The 23,848-nt window shown below is 43.9% G+C and overlaps 1 protein-coding gene across 9 annotated transcripts in view; it reads left to right on the top strand.

Moving 5' to 3' along the window:
• The first annotated feature begins 10,304 nt into the window (after window positions 1–10,304).
• The window catches only part of DISC1 (DISC1 scaffold protein), a 208,207-nt gene continuing 194,663 nt past the window's right edge, over window positions 10,305–23,848 (top strand). For 5 of the 9 annotated variants that reach the window (XM_054821736.1, XM_054821737.1, XM_054821746.1 and 2 more), the window contains exon 1: window positions 10,305–10,422. In XM_054821736.1, the coding sequence (XP_054677711.1) occupies window positions 10,335–10,422 (88 nt within the window). In that variant the 5' untranslated portion in view covers window positions 10,305–10,334. Of the gene's footprint in view, window positions 10,423–10,592; window positions 10,660–14,207; window positions 14,334–15,973; window positions 16,175–20,569; window positions 20,613–23,848 lie in introns of those variants that run through there. The other 4 variants (XM_054821740.1, XM_054821743.1, XM_054821739.1 and 1 more) reach the window with 4 other exon arrangements.

Raw genomic sequence — 23,848 nt, forward strand, 5'->3', positions numbered from 1 at the left:
GGGACACTCTGTCCCACACTTAACCCTTCTCCACAGGTCACTGGCGGAGGGAAAACTGGGACCACGTCCAGATGTTATTTGGCCCAGATAGCTCTTAGGAGTATTTTTGGTTAATCTTTATTACTGATGGCAGGACATGATGTAACAGAAAAGTGTGATTCCTTGGCTTTGTGTCTGACCAAGGTGGCTGTTGTGGCGGTGGCTGCTACAGCTCGCTCTCTGCCCCCCGACTGCCGTTCTGTGTGCAGCTGACCCGGTGGCTTTGATAATCAAAATTTTTATTAGCCTGTTAAGTAAGATGCTGGCATTGAGCCACTGGCAAGTTGTAAAGCTGGCCAAATAATTGGAATAATAATTCACTCATATTGAATGTGGTCCATTTAAAGGTGGTGCTTATTTCCTGAATGGAAATGAATCTCCTCTAAGGATTTGGTTTAGATTAGTTCACTGCATGGTTTACTTCAGCCCTATAATTTTACCACTGATACGTAAAGTAGGTTCATAAATAGAGCAATAGAGCCTTGGCTGTACTAGGAGATAGTGCTATGCACTAATGTAAATTATAAATGTAGAGTTAGAAAACCTAACAAGCCCAGCTGGCAAACTTCCATGTATTATTTCACAATAATTGCTTCCAGCCAGTAGACATTTTTTGTACAGCAGAAGACAGGTTATTTATATTATATATTTAGCCTAAAACTGTAACAACATCCTCTGGCAAAGGTATTATCTGATGGTGTCTGAAATGGAACCAGCTTTCCTCTTTCCAGGCATTAACAAATGAAAATCTTTGTGTCATCTCATGGCATTTCCTGAATTGGAGAATAAAATGAGGAGGATTTTTAATTCATATAGTTTATTTCTTAAAAAGTAAATCTATTTTTGACAACCATGTTTCCCAGAATTGTTACGCATGGTTTGTATCATTGACCAGAGATTCTAATCAGGCAGAAACAACAGTACTGCTAGCAGGACTGGCTCTTGGCTTTTCTTTTTTTTCACAGTCAGAAAAATACCTGTGAGCAAGCAAGGCACATGAAGGTCACAGAAGATAGCATGTTTTTTCCTGTTGCCTCAGAAATGCCTGGATGCCTGCTACGTTGCCCATCCGCACATTCCCAGGCAAGCACTACAGTAGTGAGGCTGTAAAGTCAATGATTAGGAAGACGAGTAAGGGTATGGTTTAGAAATCTGAGGCAGAGACAAATCGTGGTGACGTGTGAGGCTCACCACTCAATGTAGCTGTTCCATCTGCCGGTGACGACAAAGAATGAGAAAGCAGGAGGATGGTACTTGGGATTTATGAAGATCTCTCAGGTGCTTTCCAGTCCTTCAGTAACGTGGGAGGATGTCATGAATATTAAGAAATTGGTTGGCCTGAGCTGCCTGCTCCCTCCCCAGTCACAGGTCTTGGCCTGGAAAGTCTCTGCCAGTGTCGGGGTTAGGCGACTGCTGGCACAACCCCAGGTGGTCAGGCCGTGCTTATGACAGGCTCCTTCTCCATAGGGGAGATCAGCCTCGGGGAACTCTAGACAGGTCGGCTTAACCTCTGCCCTGGGCAAAGTCGCTAAAAATAAGTTAATTACTGGTAAAGAACCCAATCAGTTGTGAACTGAAGATGCTGATGTAGTAAGTGCAGAAGGCGTTAATGAAAACAAGCCTTGTCAGGCCTGAGGCTCAGTATTCATTGTTGATGAGAGCACAAGTTTGGTGGATATGGACCATCATAAGTGGGAGAGTTTTCTGTCAGTTATTTTAACAAGTATCACACAACAGCCTGATTTTTTTTTTTTTTTAAAAAAAAGGTAGAAGTGTGTAAGATCAAATTATTCAATGGTATGAGACCTGGCGGATTGAAAAGGTACAGTCGTCCAAGGAGAACTGCTAAGGAACGGGAGTTACTGTAGTGAAGTCTGCAGGGAGCAGTGTAAGACTTATTACTGTTCAACGTTTTTATCAAGATCTGAGAGTAAACATAACATTTCTGCTAAGAAATTGGATAGTGCAATCACTGGCCAGGTGGCAAATAATGCTGAAAAGAAGAGTCATCTAGAGCGGCCAGGATTGCTCAGTGAGAGCTCATCCAGGCAAGTGATGTCTTAGTACAGTCCTAAGCTATCTAGCTAAATTAGATCTCTAAAAAGCAGGAGCAGAGGCTGCACTTACAGGAGGTGAGTTTCAGAGGGTAAGCAGTGACTCTGAAATACTTTGGAGAGGTCAGAACAGAGAAGCAACTCAGTAGGAGCTCCCAGTGTGATGGGAGAAAAGGTGTTGACTGTCTTTGGATACACAATCGGTGAGAAGTGGGTAGCGATCAAAAGCCCCACATGAAACCGTTGCTGGAATACGTATCCCGCTGGAGTGTTCCCAATAAAAAAGAGCATGGAAGAATTTTCTGCTGGCACATCAAAGAGTCACAGAAATAATTCAACAGCTGAAAAAAAAGGCCTTTCATCAGCTGCTGTGAAGTTCATTTTTTTCAGTTTATTCAAAGGAAGAAGACATCAGCCTTCACCACCTAGGGTATGAACACTTACATTGGGGTAAGACTCCAGGGTGGGATTCAATCACTGAACCACAGTCACTTACAGCATGTTAGATGCCAGAGGTCTGACTCCTCCTTTGGGCAGAGGGAAGGATGAGAGAAACTCTCAAGGCTCTGCTCAATCCTGCATCTGGGAGCCTGTGCCACAAGCTCAGAGGTAGGCACAGTGTGCACTCCCTGCACTAAGCGCTTCAGTCTTCCAGCGAGTTCCCCCAGCTGCTCTGCAGGTAACAGAGGAGTTGTTTTAACAGAGCAGCAAAAATCCCCTGCAATTACTGCTAAGATAGCCACATGCAATCAGAGGATAACCTGCAGTTCCTGATGTAAACGCCAAGGACAGTTTCAGCACAGAGGTACGTGGATCAAGTTGGATTTGAAGCCAGACCCCAACCTCCGGCTGGAGACCCAATGCACCGGGCTTTCAATGCCCGGGCTGCAGTCCTGCTCTGGCACCCCTTGGGTTTCTGGCATGCAGTTCCCTGTCTGGCAAGGAACATTCTTTACACCTTTGCACTTTTAATACCTTGTATTTGTGCTTAATATGTCATTTAGATCTCCTACACATATGAGGTATATCGGCATCAACACGGCAGTAACTCGTTGCCAAAGCTAACGTGCTGGAATGCTCTGCGTGGCTGGGTATGTAGGCAGCTCTGAGGGGCCCCGTACAACCCAGAACACGCACCGTGTTGACCAGCTGTGGGCAAGCCCCAGGGTCATCCCTCAGCCAGCATTTTCGCTGCGTCACAGCACCAGCAGGCCGTTTGGTAGCACTGATGCAGCTCGCCGGGGACTGAGCGGAGTGTGGGAAAGCCAGCAAGGGCAGCCGCGTGTCCCAGTGCTACAGGCTGGGACAAGCCATTGCCGCAGCTCCGTGAAGGTGGGAGGTATCCGTGAGGGACTCTGTGCCAGAGTCACTGTGACTGCCCGGACCTCAGGCATGCCCTTCTATGTCATCCTCTCAATCCACACAGGAAAATGGATGTATACAATGGATGTATAACAATGATCATCCTGCAGGTAAGATGACAAGTTAAAGGGGTAAGGGCCATTAACATGAACGCTACAGCCAAATAATAAGTTCAAATCCAAACACATGCGTGCTGTGGAAAACAATAACGACAGGTCAACAGAAAACAATTCCATATGCAGATGTAAAGAGATGAATGCAGGAATGGTTGTTTACTTAGTGGCTGTACCGTAATGTTTAAATCCCAATTTCTGACAAGCAGTAGATACTGAACACTGTGAGACAAATAAATTTGAGGCAATTTGGGATTTGGGGGGGCTAGTATGGTAAAAAGGATAGTTGCTGAGGAAAATACGCTTATTCTACTTTTTAAACCACCAGTGGTCCTGCTTTCATTTCTCCCAGTTTTGTTCTTAGGTGTCTACTGACTTAGAATTACATCTGGTCACACTACTGTGAGTAAAGGTCCCCAAAATTCGTTTTTAAAGCCTGGAGAACAGCAATATGAATCCTCAGCTTGTTTGCTAGTGATCAGGTGTCTCTAGGGAAACTACTTGTTTTCTTGGACTAATTTAAGTTTATAGGAAGGCATTCAGTCAAAATAAACATCCAAAGGCTTAACTCTTTTGATTTGTATATCCACTGGATTAGGAATTCAAACATTTTTGAGTTATCTATAATGTGTGATTCTTAATCCCATAAATATTTTGAACTGAGCGGTAATGAGCTATCAGCTTTACTCTTGTTTTGAAGTCTACCCTGACGCTCATTGAGTCACTGCCTGTGGAACAGGATCAGAAAACGATGCCAGTAAAGTCAGCCAGCTGCTCTGTTACAGCTGTAGATGAACAACGAAACAGATGATTTTGGAAAGTGAAATGTATTCGCCTATAACAACTATCGCATTAAAGTCTCATCGGTTTCTTTCAGATTTGCATGAGTTTGTTTTAAAAAGTTGTTTAAATTTTTTTAACAAAAAGCTGGCTTAGCTGAAGTCTGTAGGAGTTCTGGGGTTTAATAACTGGGACAGGGACTTTTACCTTTTGCATTAAGCATGCTAATTTATTTTCTTACCCATTATGAAGATTACTTTTATGCTAATCACATCACAGAGCACATTCCAGAGTTATTGTAAGTACCCACAGAGTTAACTAAAGCATAATCAAATTTAGAACATCTCATTTTGGATAAGGCATAATTGTATATCTAATCTAAGCACTGATTAAAGCTGTGCAAAAAAATTTTGCTTTGGTTCTGTGGGTGAGCTGAAAAAATACATATACTTAAAAGTTCTTTGCAGATTAACCCCAAATGCCCTTACTTTTACTGTTTTTTGGTGGAAAACAATCCTTTGGGGATGAACTTCACCACTGAAAGTGAAATGAGTTCTTCTGGGTTTGGACATTTAAAGTGAAAATGAAGGGAAAATGGAAGAAAGTGTTAGTTTTCCCTGCAAAAGATGTTACTGAGGGGAAAGAAAAGGTGGTGAGCAGAGCCATGAGGGTGTGCAGGTGAAAAGGAAGCAGCTCAGAGGTTGTGGCTCCAGCAGGACCAGGCAATGGAAAAGTATCGGCCAGGTTCTGGCTGGTGCAAAGGGCAGCGATGTGGGGAGCAGGAGCCCATAGCCACAGCAAACCACTGAGCTGAGCTGCCGTCTCCCAGCCTCCCAGCCAGCCACGGTTATCGTCATCCCTTGTCCTGAGTCTTCTTGCGAGATATGGCAGCTTGGCTGGGAGCTCTACCTCCCCATGGCCATGGCCTCCACCTCACTCTGGTCTGCACCAGCCCAAGCTGCTGCTCTGCCCTCGCCACTGCTTCCTGGCCTCCCACCTCATGGCAGCTTCCCTAGTCCATGCTGAAGCCAGGCTTCAGAAGGTGCCATGTAAATGGCTTTTAAAGCAAAGGAGAGACAATGAGAAGAATAGCTTGAGAAAATCCGCATTAGAACATGAGGTCATGAGAATGACAGTTATTTACTCTACTGCTCTGTGATAGATGCTGCAGTGCCACATGTGAGCCTAGCTTAAAAAGGTCAAGATGTCTTGATCCTGGAGAGATCAAAATAAATAAGTCTAACATGTCTGGGCTTTCCTCATTTTTCTGCTAAGCAAACTCCCTTTTTTTTTTTTCTTCTTTCCTAAATTTGACTTGAATTTGCAAGTAGAGTTGGCTTCCCTTCAGCAGCATGTTTTGGTGAATACGTTATTTACTACTGAAATAGAAAAGGTCTCTGGTGTAGCAGCGATCGGGTAGAGAGTTAAAAACAAAGATGAATGCAAGAAGAAGAAAAGCAGAGTTTGCAGCTGAGCTATGAGATGAACCAGAGGTCGTAAGAGACAGAGCTACAGGAAATCTGTTCATGATGGCAGCAGGTGCAGGGGGGAGCTCTCATACACTGATGTCAAATGGAAGCGAAGGTACCACACAAAGAAGCAGCCATGTGTAGACAATGAGAAGCAGAGAGGCTGAGATGAGGAGTGGAAAACAGAGGGGGAAATTTTGAGCTGGCATGAGGGCTCAGGAAGTCGTTTGAGAAGGAAAGAGGCAGCAGCACTGCCTTCAGTACACAGGAAGGATTGTTAAAATTTGGTGGGATTTCTGATGCAGCATGTAATGCTGTAGTTTCACAGTCACTTTCAACCGGATAAAGGGTTTTGGTGGAAAGAAAAAAAAAAGAGGTTTAAATCCACATCTGTTCCCAGTTTACTGCAGAGCCAGAGAAACACTCTTGCCAGCACAAAGCAGGCAGTAGCATGGGGGAAGGGAAGGAAGACACAACTGGAGAAGAAGTAGTGGAGGGAACAGATAGGACCATTTCTTTTGGTCTGTATATGCCATCATAATGAAAACTGGGAATTAAGAAATAGCAAACCACTCCAACTCCCTCCTGTCTAATCTAAAATAGACAATAGCCATATAGTATCTACTGCTAGGTATGATCTTCTGTGCAATTTCTTCCACCATCCAGCTCACTCTAAACACCTAAATACTGCCCAAAAGTGCATTAGGGCAAACTGTAACTGGGTAGATTTCTTTGTAAGCTCTGGATGTCTCACCAGGTCATTTGGATCAGACCTTCCATGAAGGGCACAACTCAAACAGCATTAAAACCCAAGCATACTGTTCTCGCCTACTAGTATTTGCTTCAGAAGCCTATTTACTTCCTGCACCTTTTTCTCCAGGTATGCTTAAAGTCCTTTGGAGAAACTACCTGCCATCTCCCTCCAACTCATTTCCAACTGTCTGGCAATTGAATGAGGGTGGCTGTCCAAAAGCAGCTCCTCTCTTGACAAAGGAACAGATTGCCATGTTCAATATATATATATATACACACACACATAACACATATTCACACATGCTCCGATTATCTACCACAGTAATGAATTAGTCTGCTGAGTATTCTGTTGTGGTGGGACTTTTTTGTTAAATATACACATTGATGTGAGCACACATGACGTAAGGCAAAGTCACGTGAAGCAGAAGTGTTGAAGTTTGGGATAAACTTTTAACTCTTGGAGTAGATTCAGAGCAAATTAACAGGGTTTCTTGCTGAGTACAGATCATGCTGTGCTTCTTTAGAGTATTAGTTTAGAGAATAGTTACCTTTTGGTAGCTTCAGACTGATTAGCATCTCAAGAAGCTCTGCAGTTGAACATATAAGCAGCTGAAGCAAGTCTCTGCTGCTGCTGAGTTATTTGAGGTAGCATGAAGAAGGGCTGGCTGCAAAGAACTGCCAAAGGATCTCATGGGGCTGAATGACTGGACAATCCAACAACAGATGTAATTCACTGCGTATAAACTGAATTGGCACCTACTGGTAAGAACAATCTTAGCCTCTCACATAAGATGAAAAGCTCTGAGATGATCATTGCCACTGAGAAAGAACCTGTGGGATTAGTTACATAGCAGAAAATATCAGCTAAGTGTCTGGCAGCAATCAGAAAACACAAATCATATGTTACAGACTAGTGGGAAAGGAACACAGAACACAAGAAACAAGAAGATACCACTGTAGAAATCCATAGCTAACCTGTACCCTTACTTAGCCCCCTCATCCCAAAGAGCAGAAGTAAAAAAAAAAAAATAAAAATGGAAAGGGGCAACAAAGATAGGTAAAGCTTTGGAGCAGCTTCTGTACAAGGTCAGTCTGAGTAGCACTGCGCAGTTTGGAAAAGGGATCACGTGATGTGATAACACATATGGAAATCATCAGAGACGTGGACACGTCGGGGAAAATCTCTGTTTCTTTAAGCATAAAAATCTGGCAGCTCTGAAAGGCAGCGAGCCATAGCCAGGCTCAGAGCAAGCACCAGCCGCTGGTGCCTCGCGCAGCGGGTACAGACCTGGGGAATCCCTCACCTGTGGGTGCTGTGTGGGCCAAAAGCTGGAGCGGGCCCAAGGGGAGGCTGGGCAAGCACTTGGAGAGCGTGAGAGCCACTGCGGGTTACTGACTCCACAGACCAAACCGAGCTGAGGAAGCCCCTGAGGTGACACTGAGCAAAGGGTGGGAGAGTCCCAAGGGGAAGTGCTGTGCGTGCTGCCTTCTTCTGACTCTTGCTGAGGCAGCTGCCCCGGGTTTCAGTTGGAGGCAAAGCTGTGCTAGATGGGCCCTTTGTCTGCATCAGCACAGCTGCCTTTTGATAACAAATTTCTCTCTGGCTGATGGGTGCTAGCACTGACATCATCTGAATCAGACACACCACAGCGAGGCTGAAGGAAGAAAGAGAAGGATGCGTGGCTATTTCTGGCATGTGAGGCACAGCTGCTCGCTATCTTCTGTCACAAGTCAGGAAGGGCACGGACTGGAACATGAGGTCAAAGCTCCCTTAGCGTGTCCTGTACGTCTTAATGAATGGACTGAAACCTGGGAACATCAGCAAGCTGTCAGTTGTTAGATAAACCTCAGCTTTTTTTTAGCAACTTTTCTGAGTGTTATGAAAACTTTCCAGTGAACAGGACGGTATTTTTAACTTAAAATAGCATTTGCTGTACCTAAGAGGGCAAAAGCATTTTTGAAGACTAGGGTGGACTGAGGTCATCTTGAAAAATGCCGATTCCATGTACATGGCTAATATAGTGGGTATGATGATCCATGATTGAAGCAGGTGCTACTTTAGCAAAGTCGATACGAAGCCATGGTTAGTGGACAGTCATAAGCTTATATAAAGCTCCTAATTATGGATATCAATAGAAATAAAACTGACAGTAGAGAAATGCTAGGGATAGCATGAAATACTAGGTAATACATGTGTTAACTAGGGAGGAAAAAATACATGGGAAATGATGGGGCACTAGAGTTATCTACAGCACAAAATAATGGGAGGGGATTTTAGCAGAAATTCATATTGTTGCTATGATATGTAAGTTCAAGGGGACAGCCTCAGAAAAATTGCAGTGAGCTTGGAAAAAGGACTTGGAATGATTTGCTGTATATTGCTGTGCGTTAACCCGGTAGGCAACTAAGGCCCATGCAGCCACTCACTCACTCCCCCCCACAGTGGGATGCGGTAAAAGTGTGAGAACTCGTGGGCTGAGATAAAGACAGTTTAATAGGTAAAGCAAAAGCCACGCACACAAGCAAAGCAAGACAAGGAATTCATTCACCACTTCGCATGGGCAGGCAGGTGTTCAGCCATCTCCAGGAAAGCAGGGCTCCATCACACGTAATGGTTACGTGGGGAGATAAACGCAGTAACTTTGAATGTCCCCCCTTTTCTCCTTCTTTTCCCTGACCTTTACGATTGTGCACAATATCATATGGTATGGAATATCCCTTTGGTCAGTCGGGGTCAGCTGTCCCGGCTGTGTCCCCTCCCAACTCCTTGTGCATCCCCAGCCTGCTCGCTGGTGGGGTGGGATGAGAAGCAGAAAAGGCCTTGGCTCTGTGTAAGCACTGCTCAGCGGTAATGAAACCATCCCTGTGTTATCAGCACTGTTTTGGTCACAAATCCAAAATGCGGCACCACATGAGCTGCTATGAAGAAAATTCCCTCTATCCCAGCCAAAACCCATACATATATATAAATGATAGCACCTTGCAACAAAATGGAAACGCTCCGTGTTTGACATCAAGAGATGTGAAGCCGTACAAAAGTAATGAAAATACATATGGAGCAGAGATTGATTCCATATTTAAGCTAGAGAAAGTGAATGAATATATATACATACTCTCTAATTGTATGCATGCATTGCTGAATTCAGCGAGTATCTGACACATAAGGCAGTGCCAGAGAAGGGCCCGTGAACAGTCATATGATGGCTGTAAGACCCAAACAATGCACAGTATGGATACATACATAGAAAATGAATTGTTTCTCAATAGTGTATTTGGTATACATATATTTGGTATAGCCATATCCTCATGATGCTGGGACTGCAGCTCCCCAGGATGTGCGGGAGGCTGTATACCTCTGTACGTGCGGCAGAGGCGGCTCTTTTGGTGCGCTGGTTCATTCGGGCTGATGCAGATCGGGAGTGGGACCGCAGTCACGTTGTCTTCCCTCCTGACTTAACCCCAGTGCCCTGCAGACCTGGGGGAACAGAAACGGGACAGTATTAGACCACCGCACGGGCAGGGGCCCGCCTTGACCTGAAGGACCCTTGCTCTCTGGGCCTGTGCACTGCTCCACTCCAGGGCCTTTGCATGGACAACAGCCCTGACAAGCACCGCTCCTCCCGCCCCGCCGGACACCCTCCACCGCCGGGCCCGCCTGCGGTCCTCTCCCTCCCCGGCGCGGTGGAGCCGCCTGCGGCCCGCCCCCGGCTGGGAGTGGCCGGCGCCACCGCCACTTTCCGCCCCGGTTATTGGGGGGGGGGGTAATGTGTTTCGGGATGTGGCGGCCGCAGTCCCGGTCGGGTGGTACCGACAGGCGGCGTCGCGGCGGCGGGGGGCAGGCAGCGAGCTCAGGTGAGCGGGGGGCGGTCTGTGGGCTCGGGAGGGCGGACCAGGCCGGCGGCGTGAGGCGGGGGGGAAGAGGAAGGGGGGTAAAACCCGCGGTTACCCCCCCTCCCTCTTCCCCCTGCCTCACGCCGCCGGCGGGGCAGGTGCCCAGTTGGAGACTTGGAACGGGTGCGAAGCGCCGAGTGAAGCCCGTGGAGGAGCAAGGGGCCTGGGAGAGCGGGACTGAGACCTAACGGGGCCGGGGTCGGCAGCGCTTCTCCCGGTTGGAAGGGCCGGGCGGCTTGGCGGGGAGGGCCGGAGGCTCTTGATACTGGGAGTCATATGGAATACGGGGGAGTTTGGGGCTTTTGGGTGAAAAAATATGGATCTTCCATTTTGCGGTCTGAAAGTTTTGGGGGTTTTAATTTTTTTTTTTTTTAAGTCCCCAGTGATGTTAGCGTTTATTTCACAGGAAATGTAGTCTAGGAAACCGTTTTACAACACTGAAATAACATCATTTTTTTTAAACTCAAAAAATCCTCTGATTTCACCTCTGCCAGTGTGGAAGCAGTTATATTGATACAAAGATGTTGATTTTTTTTTTTTCCCCTGAATAACTAACTGCAAAGAGGGAAGTAACGGTACTCTTAGAAAAGTCACCCATATAATATCTCTACACTTGGTTTGAAGGGGGGGGAAGGAAACTGCCATCTTAATGGAGAAGCCGTGTGTGTATACTGTTATGAATAGCTGAGTTTTAAAAGACCGTGACCCCTAGTGCGGGTGAGCTGCCCTCCTTCTCCCTCGGAGCAGCAGCCGCCATCAGCTGGCCCCAGCTAGGGCTGCCTGCCTTACCGACACCGGTGCCGGCTGAACAGCCGGAGCCGTGGGGAAATTCTGGAAAAAATCCCACTTCACCTTTCCCAGGAGAGCTGAGGAAGAAAGGCATGTGGCTCACCGGGTGCGTCCGCTGCCTTTTGGGTTGTTTGGTTCTCCCGACTCTGTTAGTCCAGCAAGACTTTCTGCAAACACTTCAGTTGTCCCTGCCAACCTTTCAATAGAAAACAGCTCATTCATGTTTTGGTAATCCACGCTAATCTTTGTGTACAAGTGCTTGAGTAACTTTTCGTTATGCTTCTGAATAGTGATTTAAGAGCTCTGCAGCGAAGTGCTTTTATAATTAAGGCTTTTACAAAATATGCTGAGGAACATATACCAGCAGGGCTACTGGTAATTAAAGGTAAATGAGAGTTTTCAAAAAAATGAATGAAGTATACTGGGATGTATTATTTCTGGTTTTGTCCTTCTGTATTTATTCATTCACTTGCTAATTCGCAATTGGCCTCACAGTAGCTCATGAAAATAGGAAAGTTCTACTTTATTAAACTTTTCTTGTTGTTTAAGTACTAAGTCCCTTTAAGTATGTGGTATGGGTAGTCCCTCATGTCATTGCTGAAGTTAAAAGTTGTGGTTCCTTCTAGGAAGGCATTAAGGGTGGTTTTGCAGTTAAAGCTACAGTAGATTTTTACTATTGATAGGGCTTTTGAGCACTTATGGAACTGAAAAGTAGGGATGACTAAAATAAATATTTGATTTTAAAAAGAAAAAAGCTGAGTTTAAGGGTTTGTGGTTACTTAAAATCTTGTGGTCATGGTGGGTTGAGGGAATGTAAACGAACCCCCAAATGCTTATGAACAGTGTTTTGTATGCTTGAGATTAAGACTACGTCCACCTTAGTATAAGCACTGGGAAGTAAAAAAAAAAAAAAAAAAAAGAAAAAAAGACAAAGTTATCAATTTTCTGTATCGTTCTTTGAGACTGGGCAGTGAAAATAACCTGTTCTCATACATGATACTGATGATTACAGTACAGCAGCATAGACCTCTAAAGAGCGGTCAGAGGCAAGTATTGTGTTGCCGCTGGCTTCCTCCCTCTTTAAATTTAGATAAATCAGCCTTTGTTCTCTTCAGTAAAAAGTGAAGTCAAAAGTTTGGGCCTAAGCTGCCGCTGCTGGAACTGTAGCGGGGCTGTGTAAGCAAAGAGGATTTATTAGCACCAGGATAAATTAATTGTGACGAACAGGAAGACAGAAAGCACTGCAAACAATGTTTTGTTCTCACAAAAGCAAAAACCCTAAAGGTTAATTCTGACTTTGTTCACAAATTAGGCACACTCGGTTAGGCTTTTTTTGCTCACCGTAACTTGGGCCTCTGACAGCTACTGAACCACCTGACCTTTCAAATGAGATTTACTGGAGTGTGTAACACCTCCCAAGCGCTCATCAGGAATTAGGATTTTTTTTTTTTTTTTCTTCATTTTAGCATTGGGTTTCCTCGAGCAAAACTTCTAACTGAGCTGCAGACAGGCTGTGGCCTCTTCTTGTTTCAGCCATGATGCATATTAACGACTCATGTGGAAGGGGGTTTTCTTACCTCCTTTGGAGTGTTGGCCTCCAAGGTGAACAGAAAGGAACCTGTGGAGTTGCCATAGCGATTTCCAAGTTCATCCTTAGCATCTTGTGTCTTTTTCCAGAGAGCAGCCCTTTCACACTGTGTCACTTAGATTAGGATTGAGCCGAGGGTATGTTGTAATACTATTCAATATTCTTGAAGGAAAACTGCTGCAAAACCCTTATGTATTGGGGATGAATGTGCCCTTTGTAAATCAGCAGTCACTGAGGAAAAACTTGGCCCTCTGGCACTGAACAAAGGCTACTGTGCCTGTGTTAAGCAGGGTAGTATCCTTATTTGGAGGTGTTTACTTAATTCTGTGTAATGTTAACTATTTAACACTCCATTTCATTTTCTTTTTTTCTTCTCTTCTAGCATATAGGCACAGATCCCACTAACTGCTCACCTGAAAAATGCTTTCAGGGAGAAATGTTTCTTTATCAAGCCTCCTAGCTACTGCTGCTGTGGAAGCTGAGATCCGCTATGGACATACTTTGTTTGTTAAACATCAGTTTTCTGTATGGAAATTGAATTAGCTATTGATGTGGAGTTACTTCCCTATTTACGGATGCTGAGAATTTAAAGTGGCTTAATGACTAATCTGAAGTCTGCAGACAGAGCAGTGAGATCATGTGCTTGCCTCGAGTAGGGTTTCTTTGTTCAGTGCGATTCCTTTGGGGCACGCAGAATTTGGATTCTGCCTCCCCTTTGTATGCTGTACAATGCTGCACTCTCTGTTTCAGACCCTCCTTCATCTTATAGCCACGCTTCCTTCCAGCATATTGCTTATTATCTCTGTGTGATAAATTACTAATTGGGACCCTGCTGCCTAATGAGTATGATTGGTGGCACTTTCTATTCTTTCTCACCCCCTCCTTCCTTTCCTTCCTCTCTTGCTGCCTTACAAATAGGTGTTAGTTGTGTAACCCTGGTGTCAGAGTCAAAGAGAACAGAGTAACTAGACAATTGACTTCTGTCAATATGTTTATTTGTAACAAGAAGTGTAAAAAATAAAAAAAAAAATCTAGATTTTTATCTTGAAAAGTAAATATTTACTCCATAAAAACAGCTGTGTACTCAGATTTAGGGATGGAAAATGGAAAAGGTATTTTCTTAATAGTGCTTGGCTAGCTCCTTTCATTTCAAAGGTGTATGCATTACCTGTGTTTATAGATTGGATCAAACAGCACCCGAGTCAGAACTGCGAATGTAACAGTGTATGTATGGTCAGATGATAAAATCTCCTTGGAAAAGAGCTGCATGGGAGAAGTGGCTGCTTGAAACTAAGAGCAGAATGAATGTGATGTGTGTGGACTTTCCCTGTTCTCTGCAGTGGCAGAAGAGTTGGTTGGTTGGAGGGCTTTAGTGAACTCCATTTGAAAGGTTTCTTTTGCCGGGCTGAGAGGTCAGTGGGGCAGGAAACCGTTACAGAGGAAAATCTCTTAGTAGAGCGACTTTGAGGCAACCTGCGGAGCAAAAAGTCAAGAGGTTGATATTAAGTATTGTAAAACCGAGTAAGAATGAAAGGGAGTATCTATGGGAGGGGCAGGAACTGGGAATTAGTTTCATTAGATTTTCTGAATTGTTTTGCAAGTCTCCAGGTCTGTGTAAGGTGAGGCATGCGGCATCGGTGTAGCTTTTAAGGACCTTGCTAAATTCTGCATAATAACAATGGAAAATTAGAATGAAAGGATAGAGATGTTTTCAATGTGCCTGTAGATAATGAAGTTTGACAATGGTTTCACGACTCTGCTGATTGATGGGGTGAGCAGAGTAGTCCCTAGCTCAGCTCATCTTTCTGGTGGCACTTTGAGTTTAAATCAGCAGTCAGGCCTTTGGGTCTCAAAAATATGTTTTGAGCATTGAAGGAAACCATTCATAGGATCTTTTTGGTTTGTTTTTGGAAAGCCATAGAGTCTCTAGAGAGCTTGGGAAGTGGAAAGACAGTTTCTTCCTTGCTAGTAAGCTGCCTTCTTGCAGTTTTAGTTGGATACTGCGAGTATTTTGTTTCCCATCTTTAAAGATAGGAAGGTAAGCATCCTTTCCACAGACATATCAGTTCTATAGATTATCACTACAGCAGATACGAAGGCACCTGGAGTGGTGCTGGTGGAGACTACTTGCAAGGCCAAATGCCACAGGCTTTTTTCCTATGGTATGGCTATCTCATTCTTGTGCTCTGGTCGTTCCCCCTCCCACAAATGTTTTACTTCAGCGAAGCACCCCAAAGTTCCAAGGAAGGACCATCACTGAGCCTGTTCAGTGTGGTAAATCCAGGCAGCTTCAGCCCCGTAAAATATCTTTTTGTTGCAGGGGCTAAGCTGATCATATGAGAAAGGGCTTGTTTTCCCCTCTTGTTGGAGAGCATGCTTTTGGGGACAAGAGCTTTTGCTTCTCTGTTAGGGATTTGGCTACTGAGCCAGGGATGAGGTTGAATTTCATGTGCTGGGCTAAAGTCCAGGTGCTTCCTGTTGCTAATGGCCCGTGGAGACCTAGGCGATGGGGGGAATGGGCAGCACAGCTGTTTGCTGGGGCTTGGCTGTTCCCATTTATTGAGCAGTGCATTAACCTGTCAGTATTTGCACTAATAGCTCAGGCTGTGATCTCAGCAGGAGCTGAGCTGTGGATGTGTTGTGTTCCGAGCTCCACTCTTGAAGAAGTGGTAGGCACACCAATCTTGAGAGACTGGGACAGCCAGCTCCTGGGTTTGGTGGTGTTTTACATTGCTGTAGCAAGATTTCCTTAATTTTAACATCCTTGTGGTTGCCGTGTCCCCAGTGGAAGTGACACAGAAGGAGTGCCGACATCTGTGCATCAGCAGCAATGTGGGGCACGAGCTGCTCTCGGACACCCTGGATGGTCCCAGGCTGTGCTACCACTGCGGTGAGGCAGCAGCGTTTTGGCAGGGCACCATGTAACTTTGCTCCCATCCAGCCAGAGCCCCTGTTCAGGAGAGCAATATGCTTTTATTTGCTTAGACTGGTGAAAATCTTGAGACACCTGTGTTGAAATTGTGTGAGAAGGGCCTGGTTGCTATTGCCTGGAGTGCAGCACCAGTGCAGCTGATTCTCCATGTGTTTTTGCTCCCAAACTAGTTAATAATCAACAGGTATTGTGTTTCCCTTTTTGCTGGGAAACCTGAACGTGGTCATGGTGAGACAGCTGCTGTAGCGTTCTTATGCTTTTGGTCTGCCAGGGTCTTGTACAGACTTGGCCATGAGAAGGGCTGCTCCAGTTAATGGTTCCCCCTGAGCTGGCTGGCTGCTTCCTGTGAGAATGAAGACGGGGGGGAATCCTGCTTTGTCAGGGGGGTCTCAGGTTGCTGTAAGGTAAGAAAAGACCAACTCCTGCTTCTTCCTTTGTATGCAGTGAGCACTAGCAGTAAGGTATTTGTTCTTTTATCAGACTGAGAATTTTCCTGCTATGGCACCAGCTTTTGCCAATGACAGAATTTTCCATGGGATCATCTGCTTCAGGGCCAAGTTAGGAACCATTTCATGTTAGCCAAGATGTTCTATGCCTGCCTTGAGTATAGTTGTGATGCTTAGTTTGTCAGAAGTACATTTGTTATCGTCTTTTTCTGTATGAGGTAGGACTAGAAACTAATAACCAATGTTGCTGTTTTGGGAAGAACAACCCATAGGACTTCCAAGCGTCCTTTGCGAAATCTGCTGGCTTGCCCTGTTCTTGTTCAAGGCCTTCCGTTTACCCCTTAGAGCGCAGCTAGTAAGGTTTTTTCATCTTTGAGTTGGATAGGCTGTGTATATTGATGCCACTCGCTTTCTGAATTAATTTCGTATCATTTTTAAATAATTTAACTTTGTTATAACTAGTGATAACAGTGTGTAGCAACATTTTTGCTGTGTTTCTGGTGAGCTTGGTGTGGCGCTGAATTTCTTGATGAGAGCCCACACCTTTCCGCTGGATCTGGACACACACATTTCTTATGCTACTGCTTTCTGTGCTGCCAGGTCTTAGTGAAACTGTGCGCTTTGCCTGGCCGTTAAGTTGGAAGCCTGGGTGTTAAGTGTGGTCATAGCAACTTCAGAGTGGCTGTGGTTTTAATACTGAAAGCACAGTATGACTGTTCAGTGCAAACCATATGAGAAGTACATGGGATTGCTGTGTTTCTTCCAGGTCTCTTCGTAGGAGCAGTTGTTCTACATGTTAACTGTCTAAAAACATCTCTAGTGGCTTGAAAACCATAATATAAAAGTTTTTAAAAGGAGGATTACAATGCAGGGAGCTAACTTGGGAATAATAATAGTAGTAATAATAATATAAACCCGAACAGAACAGGTAAAGACAATGCAGAGGACAGCTTAGGGCTATTCTAAGGAATTCTGTGTAGCAGCCTGTCTACATATTTTAAACACCAACATTGCAATGTAGTGGAAGAAGAAAGAGACCAGCCCTAGAAATCCCTCAAATTCTAAATAAAACCAAGAAAGAGGAGATACAGAAGTAACTGTATTTGTGCACTCAGTTATACATAACATACGCATCTGCAGCACAGTTACAGCTGCCTGATAGAGCTGTGTGGCAGAGTATGCAGGTTTGCCTTTTTCCATGCTCAGAGGCAGCGTTCCCCGGGCAGCAGTGGTCTTCCTCCTTCCTTTGCCGAGACTTGTGTGAGAGGCAGGTTTTGTTGCAGCTGTTCGGAGGTGATGTTAGGGGGTGTGTGTGTGTCTGTAATGCTCTTCGCACCATTTAAGGGATTATGTTTTTGAAAGGCAAGTGTCTTCAGACAGTTACAGTCTAGCAGACGGCTCCATCTTGTCCCCCAGTTGGCAAGCAGCCTAGGAAATAGTATCAAAATACGTTTTAGTGTCGCAAACTGAATAATGCCTTGAGAGAAATACTCTGCAATGTTTGTACACCCAATAAAAAAGCCTCAGTAATAAACATTTTGTGAAATAATTGCAGTAGATCAAAGTGACATTTAAGTGATGCTCATGAGCATCATTTAATCACCAGCTAACTACTAAAGGTCTGCTGCTGTGGAACAATAGGAGTTTCTATGTTGTTATGCCTTACTGTCTTGCTTAAGGCACTGACCATCATTGAAGCTTGTGATTTCTGTGTGTGTGGATGCTGGATCCTTAAATGCTGGTTAAGAACCTATTTATTTCAAGTACTGAACGTTATTCTTAATTTTGGCCATAAAAAATCAGCTGTTTCCAGGTTCCAGGATGTGATGAAACTATTGTTTACTAACATCCTTGTGACCCCTTTGCGGAGTTAAATCAGATAAATTGCTTTCTTGCAAAGTTGGATGCATGTTCACCGATGAAACTCTTGAACTTTTGTTGTGTTATAGATAACTAGTGGAATACTGCAAATCCTGAGACTTGTATTTAAAGCTTAGAGGTATGATAGGATAGTTCAGGTTGGAGAGCACCTCAGGAGGCCTCTGGTCCAACTCCCTGCTCAAAGCAGGGCTGACTCTGAGGCTGGACCAGGTTGCTCAGGGCTTTATCCTGTTAGGCCTTGAAAACCTCCAAGGACTGCACAGCCTCTCTGGGCAGCCTGCTCCATTGCTTGGCTGCCCTCAGAGTGAAAACATTTTTCTCTATATCCTGTCTGAACCTCTCTTGTTTTAAGTTATGCCCATCTCTTTCTTGTCCTACCCCTGCACGCTGCTGCGCATGGATTGCTGTTACCCTCACTATTGGTATGTAGTGTCTTAGGAATGGTGTTGCTAGTAGAGGGTAATCGGATGCCATTTATAACGTCATTAAAAATTTGAGTGGCACACTTGGCGTTCTTTGATTTACTTTCCTCCCTACAGCATAAAACAGCACTGTATTTGCTGAAATTTACTGTCGCTGCAAATATATCTTTATACCCAAAGAGGGCATTCTAACCTTAAAGATGTCTTTAATTCTGTCTTCATGGCTTTCTTTGGTACAGAAGTCCTTGCTTGTGAATCAGACTTTAAGGTAATTTAAGTTTAAGACGTTTCATATGTTTTTGTTCAGTAAAGCATTAGGACACTTTTCTTGTACAGAAATGAAAATCCACATGTCTTCTCAGTATCTCTCTCAGTTTTATTGGCACCTCTTTGTTTTTATAAGGCTGTTCATGCAAGATGTTCCTGCTCACTGAGGGCTGGAGGAAGAGGATGCTTTTTAGGTTGTGAAACTTGCAAGTATCTTCAAAATACTGTGAGTTTTCCTTTCCCCATAGTCAGTAGAGGATTTAAAAGGCTTCCAGCTTAAAGGTAGCACTGTTTCAGTCAGGAATTAAAGGAGCCTGTCAATGAACATCTGCTGGTGAACTATCCTAGTGGATTTACTTGGCATAGATATTTTATAAATATACTTTCTTGTATCAGATCTGTGGATTATTATAGACTTATTTAGATTTGGAGAACAAAAACATAGGCAGGCACAAGTCATATTATAGATAAGGAGTCATCTAAATACAATGTTTGTATTTGCTTCAAATTTCCGGTGAAAATGTAAGTTAAACCTGAAGCTTCCAATGAAACTTCACTGTACAGAATCCCACATGGAATAACATTATTGTAGGATCTGCCTAGGGGGGGTGACCCATGACTCCAAGGTTTGATAGTTTTGAGAATATTAAGATAAAATTCTATCTAAAAGCTGCTTTTTAAATCTCCAGTCCTTTCAATGAAAGCAGGAGTTCTAAAGGTACAAAGCCTTAGGTGTATTCTTATCATTAAAATGTTTATTTTCTAGCTGTGTTTCAGGAGTCCTGTGTAAGTCCTTAGTTCTGTCTTGGGCAAGCATTGTGACTTGGGTAAGTTGTGTAGCTTCTCACGTGGTCTGCTTTAACCACAAACTAATGCATCAGATTACTGCTGTACCTCAGGACTGATGAGATCAAATGTCTCTGAAAACACATTGCTTTCCTTGAAAGGAAGCTACAGGAGTTGTCTGCTACTTCTTAGTAATACGTGATTTGTCAGGAGTACTACGTGTAAACCTGAAAGAAGCAGGGGAAGAAATCCCCTGCTGCTATTACACTAACACTACCCTGGTGTCACCGAAATTCGGGAATGAAAGAAAACTCCTTAACACCAATTTAGCATTAAGAAGCAGGCATTTCCTTTATTGCAGCGCTGGGTGTCAGGAGGATAGTTCCTGTAATCAGGCACACCTAATGCTGGTTCTCTTGTCATATTTAGACAGAAATGTTACAAAGTGGTACACTCCCCGTTACAATAATTGGTTCATATTTCTTCGCCTAGTATGCAAACTAGAACGCATGCTCAGTTCCTTTCTCCGCCTCTATCTTTTGAGTAGGTGGGATAATTTGGGTAGGGGGCTTATGAGTCGGTGGTCGTGGGGACCCTGGCCCAAATTACCTTTCCCCTAGTTTCTCAATATTTCGGTGTTGGTAATTGTTTGCTATACGCCTCAGCAAGATAAGGATGCTGCTGGAGGCAATTAATGTCCTCCCTTTCTGAAAAGTATGTACATAAGGACCTAGAAGTGTCTTGTAGCTCCTCCTTTTTCTCATGATGTGTAGCAGCTGCTCATTCTAAGAATTGTTAGCCTTCTACCTAAAGTAATAATGAAGAGTTTCTTATCACCTATAATACAAGTAGGCCTTCATTACAGGCCTTTCTTCTTGGCTACATTTTCTTATTATGTATAATATAAGCAGGCCTTCGTTACAGGCCTTTCTTTTTGGCTACACTGGGGCCTGTCCCATACAACTGAAAGGAATAGATGAATGTGAGCTGCCTTGCACAGGATCCTGCTAATCCTGGGTTCTGAATTCAGGTTTTCTAAAGTAAGTAATAAATCAAAAAAAAAAGTAAGTATTGGAAATAATGAGTTAACGATCTATATTTATTCTGGAAAACAATTTGAATGATACTCAAAGTTTTCTTCTGCCAAGTTTTTTGTTACTGAAGCAGATCTTTTCAGGTGTGTGTTTAACACCATATGGTAAAATCTGCACCTTTTTTTATTCATTTAAAATGCTAAGCTGAATCCAGAATTTGTTGACCTGAAAAAGAGTTTCATTGGCTTACTCAAGATAATCTTCTTTTAATATAGAGAATATTTTTGAAAGGTCGGTCTGACTTTTTTGCATTTACTTCTCATTATTTTTTAACTTGAAGTATTTTGCTTAAGACTTTGTTTCATTACAGTATCACACAGAGTCCTTGGCACCCAAGAAACATCTGCAAACCATCTCATGTAAGGGTACAACTTCTTTGAAGATTATTAATACTGTGCTTTAATTTACCTGGGTGATAAAAGCAGGCAGGTAAGGTTCAATGAAAGGTGGCAGATCTTATGGCCTTGTAGTTAGGTAGGAGTACATAAGTGAATTACAAATAGCATGTGACAGAAATAAATTTAAAAAAAAAACACCTCTGGCAAAAATCCATGCTTTTGTTAAGCATCATAGGCATATGTTAATAAGCCTAACCTGTATTATTAGCTAATATATGTTAGCCCAGGGAGACTGTCAGAGTAAATTGTGGCAGGTAATTGTCTTGATTTCCTAGATGTGAATAGCAGTGATTTACAGTCATGGCAAAGAAGCTCTTACAAGAGTGTTTTTATTGAGATGATCTCAAAGGGATGAATGGAGCCACTGTGTCTTTAGAGTGGGATTTGGTTTAGTTGCTCATACAAACTATGTGTGTGCTGTGAAAGACATAGCAGGAGCCCTGAAAACTGGTAGCCAAAAGGCTGAGCACCTGGAGGCAAGCAATGAAATCAGTGAATACAGCTGAAGTGGGGTTGGGCTCCTTTTAAATGCACCTGGAGAAACATAGAAACTTCTTAGCCCTGCTGATGGGGAGTGTGAAGCAGGAAGGCTCTCTACCTGGGAGGAGATGGGGTGGTCTGAGAGAAACGGTGAACTGGGGGGCCTAGAAGCTCGTGCAAGGAGGATTTTTGGAGGTAAGTTGAGACATGCTTGTTTGGTGATGTGAGGGGAGTGTTGTGCTTGTTGGGGTTGTGACAGAAAGGATAAACCAAAAAGGACCAAAGAGGTGGTATTCTGGAGTGATATTGGGGAAGAGAGTATCTCTGTGTGGCTATGAACATTGTTTGGAACTTCGTGGATGATTATCACTCTGAACTGTGTAGCATTAAGTGTGACCCATGCAGAGTTCAGTCAAAGGTCCAGAGCAGCAATGGGAAAGATTTCTGGTACAACTGTCTCTTTCACTTGCTTGAAGAGAAATGAGCAATCAGTTCGTGAGAACTAGTTGGGGACCAAGAAGAGAAGTTGGTGGAAAAAAAGGCAGGGTTTGATGGGAGCAGTGGAAAGCATGTGCAGCATTGGTATCAGCAGAGTTTGGATGGTGACAAAAGTGAGTGAATGACAGAGTAGATCTGTTGGTGTTGATGATGCCCTCCTTTGGCACGGAGTCTGGGTGGCTGCTGCTTGACTTGTACCCCTGATCCTTGTCTGCCTCTAATGGGCGTGGCTTTCCAATCTGCGTGAAGACAGGGCTTGGTCCTCTTGATCCAGTCCCGGTGTGAGGCCCATGGGGTAATTCCACATCAATTGCCATCATTGCTCTGTGCTGGCACATCTGCAAAATTCTGTAATGCAATGCAGTTACCTTCTAGAGAGAAACTATATTCTTTCCTGGAATGTTTTTTTTTGTTTTTGTTTTTTTGATATCTAACTTCCTCTGGACAGAGTGACTTCTGTCCCACCTTATTTAGAAGGATCTGTGATTTCTGCTAGAAGAGAGTTGTTTGTGCCTGCGGTTAGTGTTCTGCTGCAGTTTCAGCAATATCTGCTATAGTACTTCTTCCATAGCTTGTTCATAAGATAATTTCAGAATTTCACCTGAGCCATCTACTCTTCTCCTCTATGCTGGGGAGAGAGAGGATATAAATGATGTCTTCACTTTTGTCTTCTCAGGCCCAGTAAAACTTCTAACTTCAGTTTTGTCTGTCTACAGCCTTGGGTAAGGGTTGTAAAGGTCAAGCTGTGTTCTCACCAAAGATCTCAAAAGGGATATGACATGTATCTTTCCTGCTTAGGTCTCTAAGGGAACTGCACTTGGCTTGCTAGGATGTGGAGGTCGACCCCTTGCAGGCTATAATATCTACAGACTGATGATGCAGAGTCTGGTCTTTAGACTGATCTGCTGGTCTTTAGCAAGGACTTACTGAAGTTGTCTTTGTAGCTGTTGGGGATAGGAGAGCAGTGCTGCAGTCTGTACCTCGTGGGTTCAGCTGAGAATCTTGATTTTGCCACTCAGAGCGGCGACTTATTGTCAGTCAGCAAGAGCACAATCCCCACAGTCACTGCTGCAAAGAGCAGAGAGTACCAGAGTACAGAAACTTTGTGGGAGCATAAAGAGTCGCAGGGGTTCATGCAGAGCCCTGAGACTTTCTTTTTTGGGGGAGAGGGGCCAGTGCTGCTCATTTACCTGCCTTCTTGCTACAGGTGGGCTCTGTGCCCCATGTGGTGTTGCAACTGCAATTTGTGTATATGCCTGGCTTTTGCAGTATCTTGTATTTAAGCTGCATCCCGAGGTGCTTTGCTTTCTGTGGGAAGTTGTTGCTCAGCTTTCTTGATGTCTGGAGCTCCATTCCATCTCCATTGTTGTTTAGACAGCATTGACATCGCGTCCTGACAGCCTGACTGGGGCTGTAAGGTAAACTTCCTTTAGCAGGCAAAGGAGGAGCATTTGTCCTGGGACTTGGATATTAAATTGTAAAGCTAAAAGCTTTCTGACTCCTTACCCTTGGCAATATAGGAACTGCCACGTTGTTTTATTTTCATTATATGTGATCACTACTGAGCTGTTAAGAGAAAATTACTTTCTATTTCAGTAAACTCAATTCTGGTTTCAGACTGACTGTGCATCAGATGCTTAATTTGGAACCCACTCTCTTGGTGAAATTAAAAATTCAAATCTCCAAGCTGGAGCACTCAAACTGTGCTTGAATTAGAAATTGACTGCTGTCAATGTGCTCTCACACTTCACTCTTTTTCATTCCTCTCTCCCCTCCCCCCCGATGAGTTTTATATTAGAGTCTTGC

The sequence above is a fragment of the Grus americana genome, chromosome 3 (assembly GCF_028858705.1).
Source record: "Grus americana isolate bGruAme1 chromosome 3, bGruAme1.mat, whole genome shotgun sequence".
In the NCBI taxonomy this organism is placed as follows: Eukaryota; Metazoa; Chordata; class Aves; order Gruiformes; family Gruidae; genus Grus; species Grus americana.